Raw genomic sequence first — 15,433 nt, forward strand, 5'->3', positions numbered from 1 at the left:
ATGGAAAGATTATGATTTGCTGAATATGATTGTGCTATTTGTATGCATGTATTATTTTTGTATCTGAAGTTATTAATATTAATTATGTATCTATTTCAAATGTTTGTTCCTGTGGTAACACCCACAAGGTATTTAGACTGCACATCTTGAAGAGACTATTCAAGTTAAATGACCCATCAAGGAACACTGAACTCACAATGCACCACGGAAGACGTCCATCCACCTGATGGACTTTCACGTTAATGTTATGACTAGAGTATGGGTAATAGCCTTGACTAAGCGAAGCATGCATGGACATGTGACTTGCCTATCTGACTCCAAACACCATATTGTTACCTGTAATTGTCCACAAAGTAGAACAATGGGTTCCCTTTCACTTGGCAGAAGCTATAAAAGGCCCTGGAAACATCTCCATTTTGTCCTCCTCAAACCTCTGGACTATGGATTTGTACTAATGGGAGCATTCTAACCAAGGGACTGAGGACCTTCCAATGATTTGGAAGCAACCAGAGACAAGCCAGCAGTTTATTTCATCACTGCTACAAGCCTGATCCAAGAACTTTGCATTTATTGAATGTATTTGATTCCATTAACCAATTTTAACTCTCACCTCTCTTGTTTTATAAATAAACCTTTAGATACTAGATACTAAAGGATTGGCAACAGTATGATTATTGGGTAAATATCTGAGTTATATATTGACCTGGGTACGCGGCTGGTCCTTTGGGATCAGAAGAACCCTTTTGTTTGATTAAATTGGTTTTAAAGAACCACTCATCATTAAGTCTAGGTGTCTGGGTGTTGAATCCATGACTGGAATACCAAAGGAGGCTGCATTTCTGACTTCTTGTTAGCCAGTGTAGTGAGACAGAAGTTTACTTTTGTTGCTGGATTGGTATATCTCGTGGAAGAATTACCACCATTTTTGGAGCATCTGCCCTTTTTCCAGCAGCTTGTCCTGAATTTGGTATTCTCAATTGTGACCCATGGAGACACAGTGACACTAGTATCTTATTTGCTTTAATCAAACAGGGCATTTGTGACAGTGATTTTTGGGTTTAGGTCAATTGTTCACATGGAACAAGGGCATATATCAAACAATTAACATTTTACACCATTATTACTATTTCAATCAAGGACCTGATTTTTTTCCAAGCCAAAATAATTATACTGATATTGTGGATGCACATATACAGGTCTGAAAGTAGTTATACAGTATAGGGTATTCCCCTTCCAGTAAGGGAACAAACAATATTGGTATAAGTACTGTATTTTTACTGATGTACAACTGCATCCACTGGAAGGGGGACTGTACCACTTAAACTATACTAGTATAGTTAAAGCAGTACAACGTGTGTGCTTACACAAAGTTGTTGACTTTGGGTCCCAACCAGTGGCCTAGAGGTGACCACCACCACACGTAACTGTAAATCCCTTGCAACCCTAGCAACCTATGCAGGTTTTGTAAGAGGGGGAGAAGAAATGTGCAAAGTGGTTGAGACCAAGGCACATTTCTGTTGACTGTGTAGTCCAATCAGAACAAAGCCAGGGGCTGGTGCCATCCTCCATTTTAAATAGCATCCATGGGAGTTCGGATTCATTCCCTGTCCTCCAAAACTTGTTCCCCTCCTTCCCAAGCCTCCCAGTACTGGCTCAGCCAGGGCTGTCTATTTTCACTCCCCCGCCTCTTAACTGTTTGCACTGGAGCATCCTAGACTGCCAGGTCCTCAGGGCAGGGACCTGACTAAACACACCAGCGAATTTCAATTACCTCCTGCCAGCCCCTCCCTGGGCCAAAGGTGTCCCCGTCGTGTGCTGCCCTATTAGGTGTCCCTAACAGTCCGTGTGAACAGCTCGGCTCCGATAACAAGTAACCGGGGGGGGGGGGGGGGGAAGGGAAGGGGAGGAGGGAGAGTAGGAAGATGATGCTCAACTATGGTGAAGTTTAGGAGCCACCCCCGTCCCCATCCCTCAAAGCGGTGCCAGTGTAACGGCACAAATAGCTCTCTCTCCCAATTCCCTACTTCGGGTGCACTGAGCATGCTCACCTGAACTGAGCATGCCCAGTAACCTTCGCTGTTGTCACTGCCCTCTCTCTGCCCTTACTTCTACTTATGATTTGCTGCCTCCTCTTTGGAGGGGTTTAAAAGGATTAAGGGGGGCAAATCGCAGCGGGGAGGGGCTGTCAGGGTCTGAGCAGGGGCAGAAATTTACTGGCCAGGGGGATCAAGCTACTGTAGGTAGCGTCAGAAGAGGGACTGAAGGGGAAAAATCGGGGGTGGGGGGTGGTAGCCGGGATTAAGCCCGGGGGTGGGGGGGATGCTGCCAGACCCTGTGGGGGGACAAACCCCCGTTTAGGGAGGGGGAGAGTGGGGAACAGTGACCCCGTGGGATGAGCCACCTGCTGTGCTCGCAAATCTAGGGATGTGGGGGGTGCAGAGGCTTTTTTTGTTCTCCTCACAGGACGCTGCATGTCAGCCCTGGAGCAGAGGGCAGGTTCCTGGGGCTGGGTTCTTAAAGGCACAGGCAGCCCAATTCCTAGACTGTCAATGCTTAGACACCACAGCGCCTCTCTAGCTTATACAAGTGCTGTGGGCTACGTTACTGCTCCAGCCAGGAGGCTGAATGCTGTGAAATATTGTACAGACACTCCCTCCCTCAAACTCTGCCTCTCACATTCTAAATATGTAAAAGAGTCTTCTATCAGTCTCTATGTCTATATGAAATCACTGAAGCTCCTCTCTCTTCTATAACGTGCTAAGCTGATAACTCCCTCCCAGAGCCCACATGTCTGCACCCCTCCTGTACCCCAATCCCCTGCCCCAGGTCAGAGCCTGCACCCCTCACTCAAACTCCCCACAGCCTGCAACCCTCCTGCACCCCAACTCCATCCCAGAGCCTGCACTGCAAAAAGAGCCGGATTAACCTTTTGTGGGCCCGGTGCTAAACATATTTGTGGGCCCCCATGCTGGAAATGGGGACATGGGGCAGGGGAGCAGAACCCTCAGAGCGAGGGGCTGGCCAGGGGCAATGGGAGATGGGTCATGGCACAGCAGGGACTGCCCCGCTCCACCCAGCCCAGTATAAGGGCACTGTTTACAAACCGGGAGCTGCCAGACACACACTGGCCAGCCCGGCCCTGCGCTGCCATCGTGCTTCTTCCCCTTGGGGGCGGGCCCATGCTGCACCATACTACCCCCCTGCCCAGCACCCCTCTGACTCCCTACGCCCAGTGCCACACCACCCAGGGACAGTACTTGGTCCTGCTAGTGAAGGCAGGGGACTGGACTCAAGGTCCCTTCCAGTTCTATGAGATAGGTATTTAGACTCAGACTTTAAGATCAGAAGTGACCATTATGATCATCTAATCTGACCTCCTGCACAATGCAGGCCACAGAATCTCACTCACCCACTCCTGTAACAAACCCCTAACCTATGTCTGAGTTATTGAAGTCCTCAAATTGTGGTTTAAGGCCCTCAAGGTGCAGAGAATCCTCCAGCAAGTGACCCGTGCCCCACGCTGCAGAGGAAGGCGAAAAACCTCCAGGACCTCTGCCAATCTGCCCTGGAGGAAAATTCCTTCCCGACCCCAAATATGGTGATCAGTTAAACACTGAGCGTGTGAGCAAGACTCACCAGCCAGCACCCAGGAAAGTATTCTCTGTAGTAACTCAGATCCCAACCCATCTAACATCCCATCACATACCACTGGGCATACTTACCTGCTGATAATCAAAGATCAATTAATTGCCAAAATTAGGCTATCCCATCATACCACCCCTTCCATAAGCTTTGTCTTGAAGCCAGATATGTCTTTTGCCCCCACTACTCCCCTTGGAAGGCTATTCCAGAACTTCACTCCTCTAATGGTTAGAAACCTTAGTCTAATTTCAAGTCTTAACTTCCTAGTGTCCAGTTTATATCCATTTGTTCTTGTGTCCACATTGGTACTAAGATTAAATAATTCCTATTCCTCCCTCCGACATTTATCCCTCTGATATATTTGTAAAGAGCAATCATATCTCCCCTCAGCCTTCTTTTGGTTAGGCTAAACAAGCCAAGCTCTTTGAGTTTCCTTTCATAAGACAGGTTTTCCATTCCTCGGATCATTCTAGTAGCCCTTCTCTGTACCTGTTCCAGTTTGAATTCATCCTTCTTAAACATGGGAGACCAGAACTGCACACAGTATTCCAGATGAGGTCTCACCAGTGCCTTGTATAACGGTCCTAACACCTCCTTATCTTTACTGGAAATACCTCGCCTAATGCATCCCAAGACCGCATTAGCTTTTTTAATTACCATATCACATTGGCGGCTCATAGTCATCCTGTGATCAGCCAATACTCCGAGGTCCTTCTCCTCTTCTGTTACTTCCAACCGATGTGTCCCCAATTTATAACCAAAATTCTTGTTATTAATCCCTACATGCATGACCTTGCACTTTTCACTATTAAATTTCATCCTATTACTATTACTCCAGTTCACAAGGTCATCCAGATCTTCCTGTATGACATCCTGGTCCTTCTCTGTGTTAGCAATACCTCCCAGCTTTGTGTCATCCGCAAATTTTATTAGCACATTCCCACTTTTTGTGCCAAGGTCAGTAATAAAAAGATTAAATAAGACTGGTCCCAAAACTGATCCCTGAGGAACTCCACTAGTAACTTCCTTCTAGCCTGACAGTTCACCTTTCAGTATGACCCACTGTAGTCTCCCCTTTAACCAGTTCCTTATCTACCTTTCAATTTTCATATTGATCCCCATCTTTTCCAATTTAACTAATAACGCCCCATGTGGAACCGTATCAAATGCCTTACTGAAATCGAAGTAAATTAGGTCCACTGCATTTCCTTTGTCTAAAAAATCTGTTACCTTCTCAAAGAAGATCAGGTTGGTTTGGCTCGATCTACCTTTTGTAAAACCATGTTGTATTTTGTCCCAATTACCACTGACCTCAATGTCCTTAACTACTTTTTCCATGTTATTAAATATTATATTAATTATTCATTTGTTTTTTTATAAACTGCTGTTGGTCACCATCAGTGTTGCTATAAAATTATTTTTCGGTATCTTCATACTAACAAAGAAACACACAACTACTTGTTTCCAAAACAAAATATTAAAAGATGGGCTATTCCTGTTGCTAATTACACATAAAAGTAGTGGCAAATACCCAAAGGAACATTCCTTAACACAAGTCTATATGTAAGTTTATGGTGTAACTTATTTACTTTCAGTTTAACCTGTATATCTGTGAAAGACTGAGAATAGAACGTAGCTTCACCAGCCCATACTACCCACAAACCAATGGCTTGGCTGAAAACGCTAATAAATCCATAAAAAGGTAAGTGAATGGGTGGGAATATTACAGTACTAATGGCAAGTAGAGTGTGCTATGCAAGAAGATGAAACTCACAAAAAAATCTTCAAAAGCAATGTGTTACATGGAAAGTCTTTTTCATTATGTATAACACCTTTTTGATTATGTATGATCTGTTTCAGTTAAGACCGCACGTGTGACTTTCTTTTTTAAAAAAAAGCAAAAAAACAATGAGCATTTGTTACAGAGCATTGCAGAAGATGGTTGATGACAATGGGAGTAAATGGGATCAATTACTTGATCTCATTTTGTTTTCTTTGTGAACTAAAGTACACGCAACAACAAAAATTTCACCCTTTTGACTAATGTTTTGTGCTGACCCAGTGTTTCCAGAAGAAGTCTCAGAGAATTACACGGTAAGTGTATGTTATTACCAGCAGCTTTCATGTACACATGGCATTCAGTGTGTCTTCATTTTACAAATACAACCCTTTCTCCATTTGTTTGCAAAGATCCCAGATATGAATACATTCGGGGAAGATTTCTGAGAAGAGTTCAGCATAAATATGAAATCGAGACATGATGCTGACATTACACTGGCCCTAAGTAACATTTCTAAAGCACAAGAAAAACAACAAAGACATTATGCTAAAAGAAAGAATTCTAAATATGGGGAAATAACATTCGATGTTGGGGACTCTGTTCTGTTACCTAACGCTAGAAAGAGAACAAGAAAAGGAGGAGTACTGGAACCTAGCTATCAGGGCCCATACCCTCAACAGTCCTAATTTTGTAAGAGAGTAAAATTACAAACCATCTTGGGGAAATGGTTAGGAACCGTGTACAGTATCGTACACTTAAAAACATTTAAAGAGCCACCAACATTAGCTGCTGAAAGCACATCAGAGGGAAAAATGGGAACTGAAATGGCAGTTGGTGACACTGAACCAGAAACACCCACAGAAGAGATTAGAAAAGTGGATGGCACTGTATCTCACGATAGCACAGTGAAACAAATCAGATATTAGGAATGGCAATATTCAAAAACCTGTAGGAGAACACTTCAACCTCCCTGGCCACACAATAGCAGATCTTAAGGTGGCCATTCTGCAGCAAAAAAAAAAAAACTTCAGGACCAGACTTCAAAGAGAAACTTCTGAGCTTCAGTTCATCTGCAAATTTGACACCGTCAGCTCAGGATTAAACAAAGACTATGAATGGCTTGCCAACTACAGAACCAGTTTCTCCTCCCTTGGTTTTCACACCTCAACTGCTAGAACAGAGCCTCATCCTCCCTGATTGAACTAACCTCGTTATCTCTAGCTTGCTTCTTGCTTGCATATATATACCTGCCCCTGGAAATTTCCACTACTTGCATCCGACGAAGTGGGTATTCACCCACGAAAGCTCATGCTCCAAAACGTCTGTTAGTCTATAAGGTGCCACAGGATTCTTTGCCTGTTTCAAACAATGATACAAGTGATGCTGATGACAATTTTGATGACATGCTTATGGAGGAGGAGGAAGACAAGCAATGGATTCTGAAAGGTAACTGGTTACTGCATTTTTCTTAAACAGATTAACATACTTCATAAATGGAACTATGTTAAAGGTTTTCATGTACAAAGTGGCTGCATTCACAGTAGTAAAATAGAGAAAAAGGAAACTATATTACCACGCATGTAGTAGTCAAAATTGTAATGACCGGCAAACACACAGAGAGACTGCAGGCCAAAGTGAGAAACATAAAATTGTATGGCTCTTCATTTCATTGCCTGAAACTGAGAAACTGGATAAGTGATGAGGTACATTTAAGTACCACTAAACATGTATTTGTTAACAGGACTGATTAATCAAATATTATTGAAATTGTGCCTTTTCTTTCATCATATGTTGTAGGTTATTGATGTATATTTGAGCTGTGTGACTGAGAAAGCAGGTGGAAAGGTAGGCTACTTACTGTGATGGTACATGAAAGTATACATTGATTCAATAAGTAAACAATCACGTGACTATGTGGCACAACATATTTAAGTCCAAATACCCTTGAAATATCAACGTAAACCTGAAATTGCAACATTTCAGTGTATTTACTGCTGCCAAACATTTACTGAAATGTATTTGGAGGTGCATATCGGACATACAATACTTGACTAAATGAGGGCCACATTAGTTTTGCCATACAGTTAATTAAACACAAGTATGCAAACAGCTTAGTCAGTTTTTACATTAAGTAAGACAGAGCACATTGATTACAAATCTTTTTGTTTTTACAGGACTCTCTTACATATCTGATTTGTAACACTAAGGATCCCTTGCATGTTTGTCTATATTAAATTCATTATGTTCTTGATGTGCCAGAATTATTAATGCATTAATAACTTTGTTGACTGTCAACAAGTACAAGCCATCTCATCAGTAGTTTCCACTGTCATTCTCTCAGGCAGAGCGTCACAAATGAAAGTGGAGGTAAATGCTAACACACTTTCATACATAGCATGAGCAAAGCACAATTTCATTCAGTGAGTTAAACACAGTGTGAAACAGCAAACACAATGCTATGTTTGATGTGGAGGAATACTCTAATACATGTAATAAAATTGGGAAATACAGTATAATGTACATTTCATGGTTTGCTTCATTGGAAACTATAATTGCATTTCTAATTTTTTTTTTAATAAATACAGAGTGAATTACTTCAAAATGATACATTATTGCTTCCTTACCACACACCAGGTCATTGGGTTCTTGCTGTAAGATGTTTTGTATTGTACTTCTGGATTATGGGCAATAAATGTGGTATTAAATAAGAGATTTGTAACAACTATGGTAACAGTGATATAATTTCCCGTGTTGCCAGTTTTCAGTGAGTTCAGTGCATGCAAAGGAAAGTGGAATGTGAATGTTAAAAAATAAAATGCTACTGTCAAGTTACGTTGTTAATGTAACTTGGAAGAATACATTCTGTAATGAATTGATCAATTATTTCACAATATGCTTTTCTCACGTGTTACTGAGACATTACAAACGATAATATGTTAATTGCATAATGATTTTTGATAAATTATAAAAAATTTTAAATAATCACATTACCAGTATAATTTGTAAATATATTTACACTCACAGATAGCCTTGATGGAAAAAAAGGAATTGTTAATAATTGACCCCTTCTGTGATGAGATATGAAAGAACATGCCTGAGGAATTGGAAGTGATTTACTAGATACACCTCTACCCTGATATAACGCGACCCGATATAACATGAAGTCGGATATAACGCGGTAAAGCAGCACTCCAGGGGGGGAGGGGCTGCACGCTCCGGCGGATCAAACAAATTCGATATAACACAGTTTCACCTATAATGCAGTAAGATTTTTTGGCTCCCAAGGACAGCGTTATATCGGGGTAGAGGTGTACTTACTTTTACAGTGGACATGAAATGTTCTGTTGTAACAATAGTGAGACTAATATCTTCCCGTTAGCTACAAATAAAAATTGAAACAGCATGTATTTGTACTGAATATGTTTAGTAATGGACTTTGAGTGAACTTGTGTGATTTGACTCTGGGGAACAACTTCACAGAATGTGGACATGAAACAGTAGCATGTTGCATGATTGAGAATGTATCAACATGGAGGAAGCCAGTGAAAAAAATTAAAGTGGCCACTCTGGTATTACCTTGGGCTACTCACACGCAAAATGTAACAGCATGCCTCAATCATCAAATACATCAACTGCGCACATTAGCTAGGAGGGAGGGAATTGTGAGTTTTTTTGACCAAAAACCCCATCCCTCCTGATTCGCAAACATACCTGGACCAGTGACAGGTGCATGGGGCAGCCAAGTCCTTGCAAATAAGCAAGGAGGAAACCAGTGAAAAAAATAAAAGGGGCCACTCTAGTATCAGCTTGGGCTCATGGGCATGCTCCGTACCCCCAAAACCTTACCTCCCTTTTCACGTACTCACATGCAAAATGTAACAGCACACCTCCATCACCCAATAAATCAGTTTGGCACATTAGCAAGAAGGAAGCAAATCGTGATGGTTTTCGACAAAAAAAACCCATCCCTCCTGATTCGCAACCCTGCCCAGGCGGTAGCAAGTCCTGAGAAGTAGCCAAGATGGTCACGCTAGCGTGGCAGAAATTGCACCTAGTTGCAAAAGGGGGGAGGGTTGCTATTTGTGTCGTCACACCTGCCGCTTCGTGCGACACCAGCTTGCGGGCATCAGCCGCGGGGCACCCGGCCACCCTGCCCGGGCCCCGGAGCGCCCGTCTGCGCAGGGGGGCTCGGGTCCGTTCCGCGGCTGGTGCCGGGAGCGCAGAGCCTTACGCCGGGGGCAGCAGCCGGGTGCCCCTGCAAGGCAGGAGCGACCCACAGGGGCTGGCGGCGGGTCCCGGCTCCCCCCCGCGGACCTTAACCCGGCTCCCCAGTGTCCCGGAGCTCCCCCCCCCGCGAGGCTCCCGGCGCCGGGTCCTCCCCTCACCTCGGTAGCGGCGGAAGGCGGCGTGGCAGGCGGCGAGCAGCAGGACGGCGCCCAGCGCCAGCGCCTTGGCGCTCCTCACGCTGAAGTAGTGGTTGATCTCCCGCTTGCCCAAGGTGTAGGCCAGGGCCGCCATCTTGGCTCCTCCATGACAACAGCGTGCGATGGAGCGGGCGGGCGCAGCGGGGCAGCACTGGGTCTCCGGCGGCGGCGAAGGCGAGAGGAGTCTCCGCTGCTGCCGCCGGCGCCAGCAGCGCCGCGGAGCGGTGCCCGACACCCCCGCGGACGGCGAGAGGACGCCCCTCGCCCAGCCCAGCGGCTCCGCCCTTTGCCTCTGGCAGCGCCGCTGAACTGCAGCCAGCAGCGGCCCGTCCCTTCCTTCCCCGCCCCGCGCTGCGCCGCCTGTTGCCTCCGCCCTGGCAGCGGGGCCCTGCAGCTGCTCCGGGGCACGGGGCGGGGCCCGGCGCTCCGGAGCGGGCTGGCGTGTGGCTGCTGCTGCTGGCTGGTGACAGTGTTCCTGGGCTGATGTTACAACCCGACCCCTCGCCCGGGGCTCGGTGGTGGCCAAACGGCGCTTCCTGCCCGCCACACCTGCCCAGCAGCGAGGCAGGCACCGCACCTGGGATTGGGGGTCGCTAACATCTTCTGCCTTGTGGCAGGCACGCTGGGGCGCAGCTACTGAAGCCCTTCAGGGACCCTGAGGAGTCGCTCATAGTGTCATAGAGATTAAGGCCAGAAGGGATCATCAGATCATTTAGTCTGACCCCCCTCACAGGGCACCAACACCACCCAGCATCCACACAATAAACGCAGCAACTGAAATGAGACCAAAGCATTACCAAGGTGCATGAGTGTCCTCCCTGGCCCCCCACGATTAAGTGAGATATACCCAGATAATCCTGGTTAGTGACCCACACCTACATGCTGCAGAGAAAGGTATAAAAAACCCACGGTCACTGCCAATCTGACTTAGGGGAAAATGTCTTCCTGACCCCACATATGACAATCATTTAGACCCTGAGCATGTGAGCAAGAACCAGCCAGCACCTGAGAGAGAGAAAATGCTCATTGCCTCCTCAGAGCCCTGGTTGCCCATGTCCCATCTCATCTCCAGCCACAGTCATCCCTGATGCATCAAGGGAAGGACAGCAAAAAACACCTCTCAGAAAACACAGGGAGGGATGAGGGGGTAGGGGGACAAATCTGTTCCTGACCCCTGCTGGTGGCTGGCTGAAACCCTGAAGTATGACCTTTTAGGAACATAAGATGTTAGTCATGGACACACACTAGGATATCCCCTTGTGCAAGTGGGGCCAGTGAGGGGTTATGGCACTACCTACTTCCCTGCAACGTCAGGTTCCTCATGCTGGAGCACCTAACCTGGGCTGGCCCCCTCCCAAATAGCATGTCCACCACACCCTGAGCATCTGCAGATAGCTGCAGCCAGAGGTGACTTCCACCATGCCTGGTTACCAGGTGCAGGGTGCTCCCAACACACTCTCAGTCCTAATTTGCCCCCCCAGAAAACCGCGTGTTCTGCAGTGAGCAGTGCTCTCCTGGGCAGTTCATGTAGTTTAGGTCCATTGTCCCTGTAAGGGACCAATATTCAGCTGTTTTCTGCTTTAATTGAAGTTACCCAAAGTTGAATGGCGTAGTCTGATTAAAGACTAAAATAAGTTTATTTAACTACAAAGAGATTTTAAGTCAGTACAAGTGCAAAGCATTAAAGTTAAAAAATGATTATGAGAGAAAAAGATCAAATGTTTTCTAGTCCTATCACTTAAACTAAACTTGGTTCAAGATAAAATTCCTACCACATACTCACAGCGATAGGGCTGACCAAATTTCAGGTCAGTATCTCTCCCAAAGTCAAGTAGCTGCTTCCTTTGTTTTCTTAGGGGGAGATACCTTGGAGTGTTTTTGCTACTCACTTTATAAGCTAGTCTCCCTTTCAAATACATTTTCCTGAGAAGTAAACAAAGAGGTTCCTGGTGGAAGAGTTTCCACCTTTCTTGCTAAAATACTGATGTTTGTTCTTGCCCCACTTCCTTGCCAAAGAATGGCCATTTGACACGTGATTGTTCATCCAACTTTGATGACAGCTGGCTAGAGGAATCAGCTTGTCCTTTGTCTTTCAGAAACTGGTTTATCCAGACTTGTCTGGTAAACACATTTCAGACCTAATCTTAGCTTATGTTTATACCTTTACATAAAACATTGCTAAAAACATTTCACCATGATATTATTGACCAGTGAGTTACTAGTTTTCAAATGATACTTCATAAAGCATATTTTGTACAAAACTTACTAGAATACTGTGTAGGATGTGAATACAGGGGTGCTTTCAGTCACGCACACACACGCACACTCAATAAACAGAGCAAGGATCATTTCCTCACCTACTATCAATTAATTTTGCTGAAATTCATAAACAGATGTAAAGACACAGATAGCTAAAAATAAAAATTGAAACTAAGAGGTGTGTGTGGCCTAAGTGGCATTGGTTAATTTTAGGCTTGGCAGATTAGATTTTTGTCAGTAAGTGTTGCTTTCACCCTATGCACACAAACTGATAAAAAAAAATTTCCATTGATAACAATCAAAATTTACAGATAGGCACAATAAGAAAAATGCTGCTTGAGAACTCAGAGTTTGATTTAAAGATATTTACTTTGTATCTTGTGACATAGGATGTTGGCAATTTGTGGGATGGGAGCTGCGGGAGCAGAGCTGCCTGGCCATGCCTCTGTCTACGAGCCGGACATTCTGGCTGTTTCCAGGGGTAAGTACTGCCCAGAGCCCCCATCCCCTCTTGTACCCTGACCCTCTGTCTCAGCCCTGAGCCCCTTCCCACACCCACACTCCTGCTGCTCCTGCGGGGGAGGGGCACGGTGGCACGAGACTGCCCCAGCAGCGGCTGATGCAGAAGTCCCGGAAAGTAATGGAATCTGTGACCTCTGAGACAGACTCGCAGCCTTAGTCATCATCAATAACAATATGGGCTTTCACACATACCCAAGGCAGGCAATTAGAAATTAACTACAGGCCTGAAAGCATTGCTTAGTTTTGGAAAAACCTAACTTCTCTCTTTAAAGAGGTCTCCAAGCAAATTTATGTTTCTGGGACCCCAGAAATCAAAATCTTATTACTAGAAAATGCAGAATGGTGTAATGCAGTTTAACTATCTTGACTTGCGTGTTGGGTATGAATTCAATGGAAAGGGATAGACAATGTTGAATAATGTGAAAGAATAATGGCTTGTACTTATGCTGGATCAAAGTCTATAGCTAAGACAGCTGAAACGTTTCCCTCTGAGGAGGTAAGTGTCATTATGTATAAAGTCAAGGATAGTTGTCTTTCAGTAAATTGCCTATTGCAGTGTGAGATGGTTACAAAGCTCAAAGGGGAGCAGCTATTTCATTACTAGCCAGCAGTTCTCAGAAATCGGACATTGTTCACATTTGTTAAAACACAGAAACAAGTGCCTTCCTCAGTAGCAGCTTCCTCTATTTGCTTAACTCTAGAGAGGGGGTTAGATCCTCCTCTGGTGTAAATATACCTACTTCCATTGACTTCAATAGTGCTACAGTGATTTACACCAGCTGAGGATCTGGTCAATGTGTTTTGGAATATTTTAGAGAGCTTACCTGTTCAGTATTGCTAAAAGCATCAGTAACAATAGTAGGCCATTATAAACCTTGTTCCGAAGGCCACTGATGCATACTCTTCGGACTCTAATCACTCACACTCTAACAAGACTTAACAATATTCTGGGAACTTGGCTCTCTGTCCCCTCATTGGCAGCCACCAGCTCCCTTTAGGCACTCTTTGGGTTTGGGAAAAAGGAGGAATTGAAATCCCTGTGTCCTTACCAGAGGCACAGTCTAACGCCCGCTGAATGGGAATATTTCCATGGGCTTCAGTGGGAGTTGGATTGAGATCCAGATACTGAAGCAATTACTCTACTTGTAACTCCTCTGAAATAAAGAGAGATCACAGTCCTTTTCTCTGATATGTCTCAGCTTAACAGTCTCAACAGCTAATTCCAGTTATCTTAATTGAAATCAGATAACACTGTCATTGTGTAGATAACAGAGAGAAAGGCAGAAAATAAAGATTTCAGAGTGGTAGCCCTGTTAGTCTGTATCAGCAAAAAGAACGAGGAGTACTTGTGGCACCTTAGAGATTAACAAATTTATTTAGGCATAAACTTTCATGGGCTAAAACCCACTTCATTGGATGCATGCAGTGGAAAATGCAGTAGGAAGATATATATATACACAGAGAACATGAAAAAAATCGGTGTTGCCTTACCAACTATAACAAGACTAATCAATTAAGATGGGCTATTCTCAGCAGGAGAAAAAAAAACTTTTGTAGTGATAATAAGGATGGCCCAATTCCAACAGTTGACAAGAAGGTGTCAGTAACAGGAGGGGGAAAATTAGCTTGGATTTTCTAAGGCCCCCTGCACTTCCTTGAACTCAAAGACTTTACAGATTGTCTTTGTCCAGGTCTGTCAAAGAACCGTTATTCTGACAATCTATTAATTGTCTGACCAGGTAATATGTTCAGCCTCAATGAGCTTTCGGGATCATCACTACTATACAGGTCTACTTTAAACAAAATGTTACTCTTGCTCTGACTATTAACATGGCATCTCAGAGTGTTCTTTTAGATAAGCAGTTGCCAAAGTGTGGGCCATGAAGCACTTTTTGGTGGTCGGTACAGAGCTAAGTTATGTAATTCATGCTCCTCCCTCTTGTCTCCAACTGTTTCTGCAGATGCCAGGCTTTCAAAGAAGAGCAGAATACTTAAAAAAAAGATCTGGAAACAAGGCATATAAAACAGTCTCCCTGCCTCTACATTAAATTAATACTACCACATCAAAAAAAATTTAAAAGGGAGGAGGAGAAGCAATCTCATTGAACAGGAGGCACTATTAGGAGTTGTCAACGGGAGAGGAACATCGTAGGCAGAAGGGAATCAGGTGGCACATCAAGGGCAGCAGGGAAGAAGAGAACTCAGTGTCAGTAAAATATGTACAATAAGAGAAAGTCACTAGGTAGCAGAAAGACATAAATGGGAATGGACAAGATCAGAATGAATGGAAGAGCAAAGAGAGACAGTATGATTAATTTTCTTCAAAATGGATAAAATATGTAGGAACTTTACACTTCTTAAGCACTATGGGGGTAGGAAAACTGCCCCGGATCATAGAGCGGCTGAAGTGGTTCCCCCCCCCACATCTGGTCAGGAGACGCACTGATTATGCGCCGACCAGGTGATTACCACTGGAACACGCTATGCATAAAGCACCAATTAGGAGAAAGGGCAAGAAGTTGGACTGAGTTTGTACATGCGCATGATATGATGATTTATGTAACCAATTATAATAAAAGGACATGGAAAACCCCCGTTCGGGTGCTCCACCGGAACAGATTGACTGACTTGGCTTCATTATTGCTACATCTGGTGACCCCGACGTGATCCCCCCTGCTCACCGGCTGGAGTAGCCTTCGGTGCACCGAACCTCGCTGGAAAGCCCCGTTTCGTGAGTATGGCGGGGGAACTGTCAGCTCCGCAGAAAGTTCATGCGAAAGAGCTGCAGGCTATCATACGACAGGCT

At 44.5% G+C, this 15,433-nt stretch overlaps 1 protein-coding gene and 1 long non-coding RNA gene across 2 annotated transcripts in view; one reads left to right on the forward strand and one right to left on the reverse strand.

Moving 5' to 3' along the window:
• The window catches only part of CASD1 (CAS1 domain containing 1), a 72,321-nt gene extending 62,193 nt beyond the window's left edge, over positions 1–10,128 (reverse strand). The window contains exon 1 of the mRNA XM_045008209.1: positions 9,808–10,128. Within this exon, the coding sequence (XP_044864144.1) occupies positions 9,808–9,940 (133 nt within the window). The 5' untranslated portion in view covers positions 9,941–10,128. The remainder of the gene's footprint in view (positions 1–9,807) is intronic.
• LOC123365402 lies at positions 9,533–15,221 on the forward strand. The gene is made up of 3 exons (XR_006577567.1): positions 9,533–9,892; positions 12,495–12,586; positions 14,589–15,221. It is a non-coding gene; the product is annotated as an uncharacterized LOC123365402 (long non-coding RNA).
• Positions 15,222–15,433: the final 212 nt, after the last annotated feature.

The sequence above is a fragment of the Mauremys mutica genome, chromosome 2, assembly GCF_020497125.1.
Source record: "Mauremys mutica isolate MM-2020 ecotype Southern chromosome 2, ASM2049712v1, whole genome shotgun sequence".
Classification (NCBI taxonomy): Eukaryota; Metazoa; Chordata; order Testudines; family Geoemydidae; genus Mauremys; species Mauremys mutica.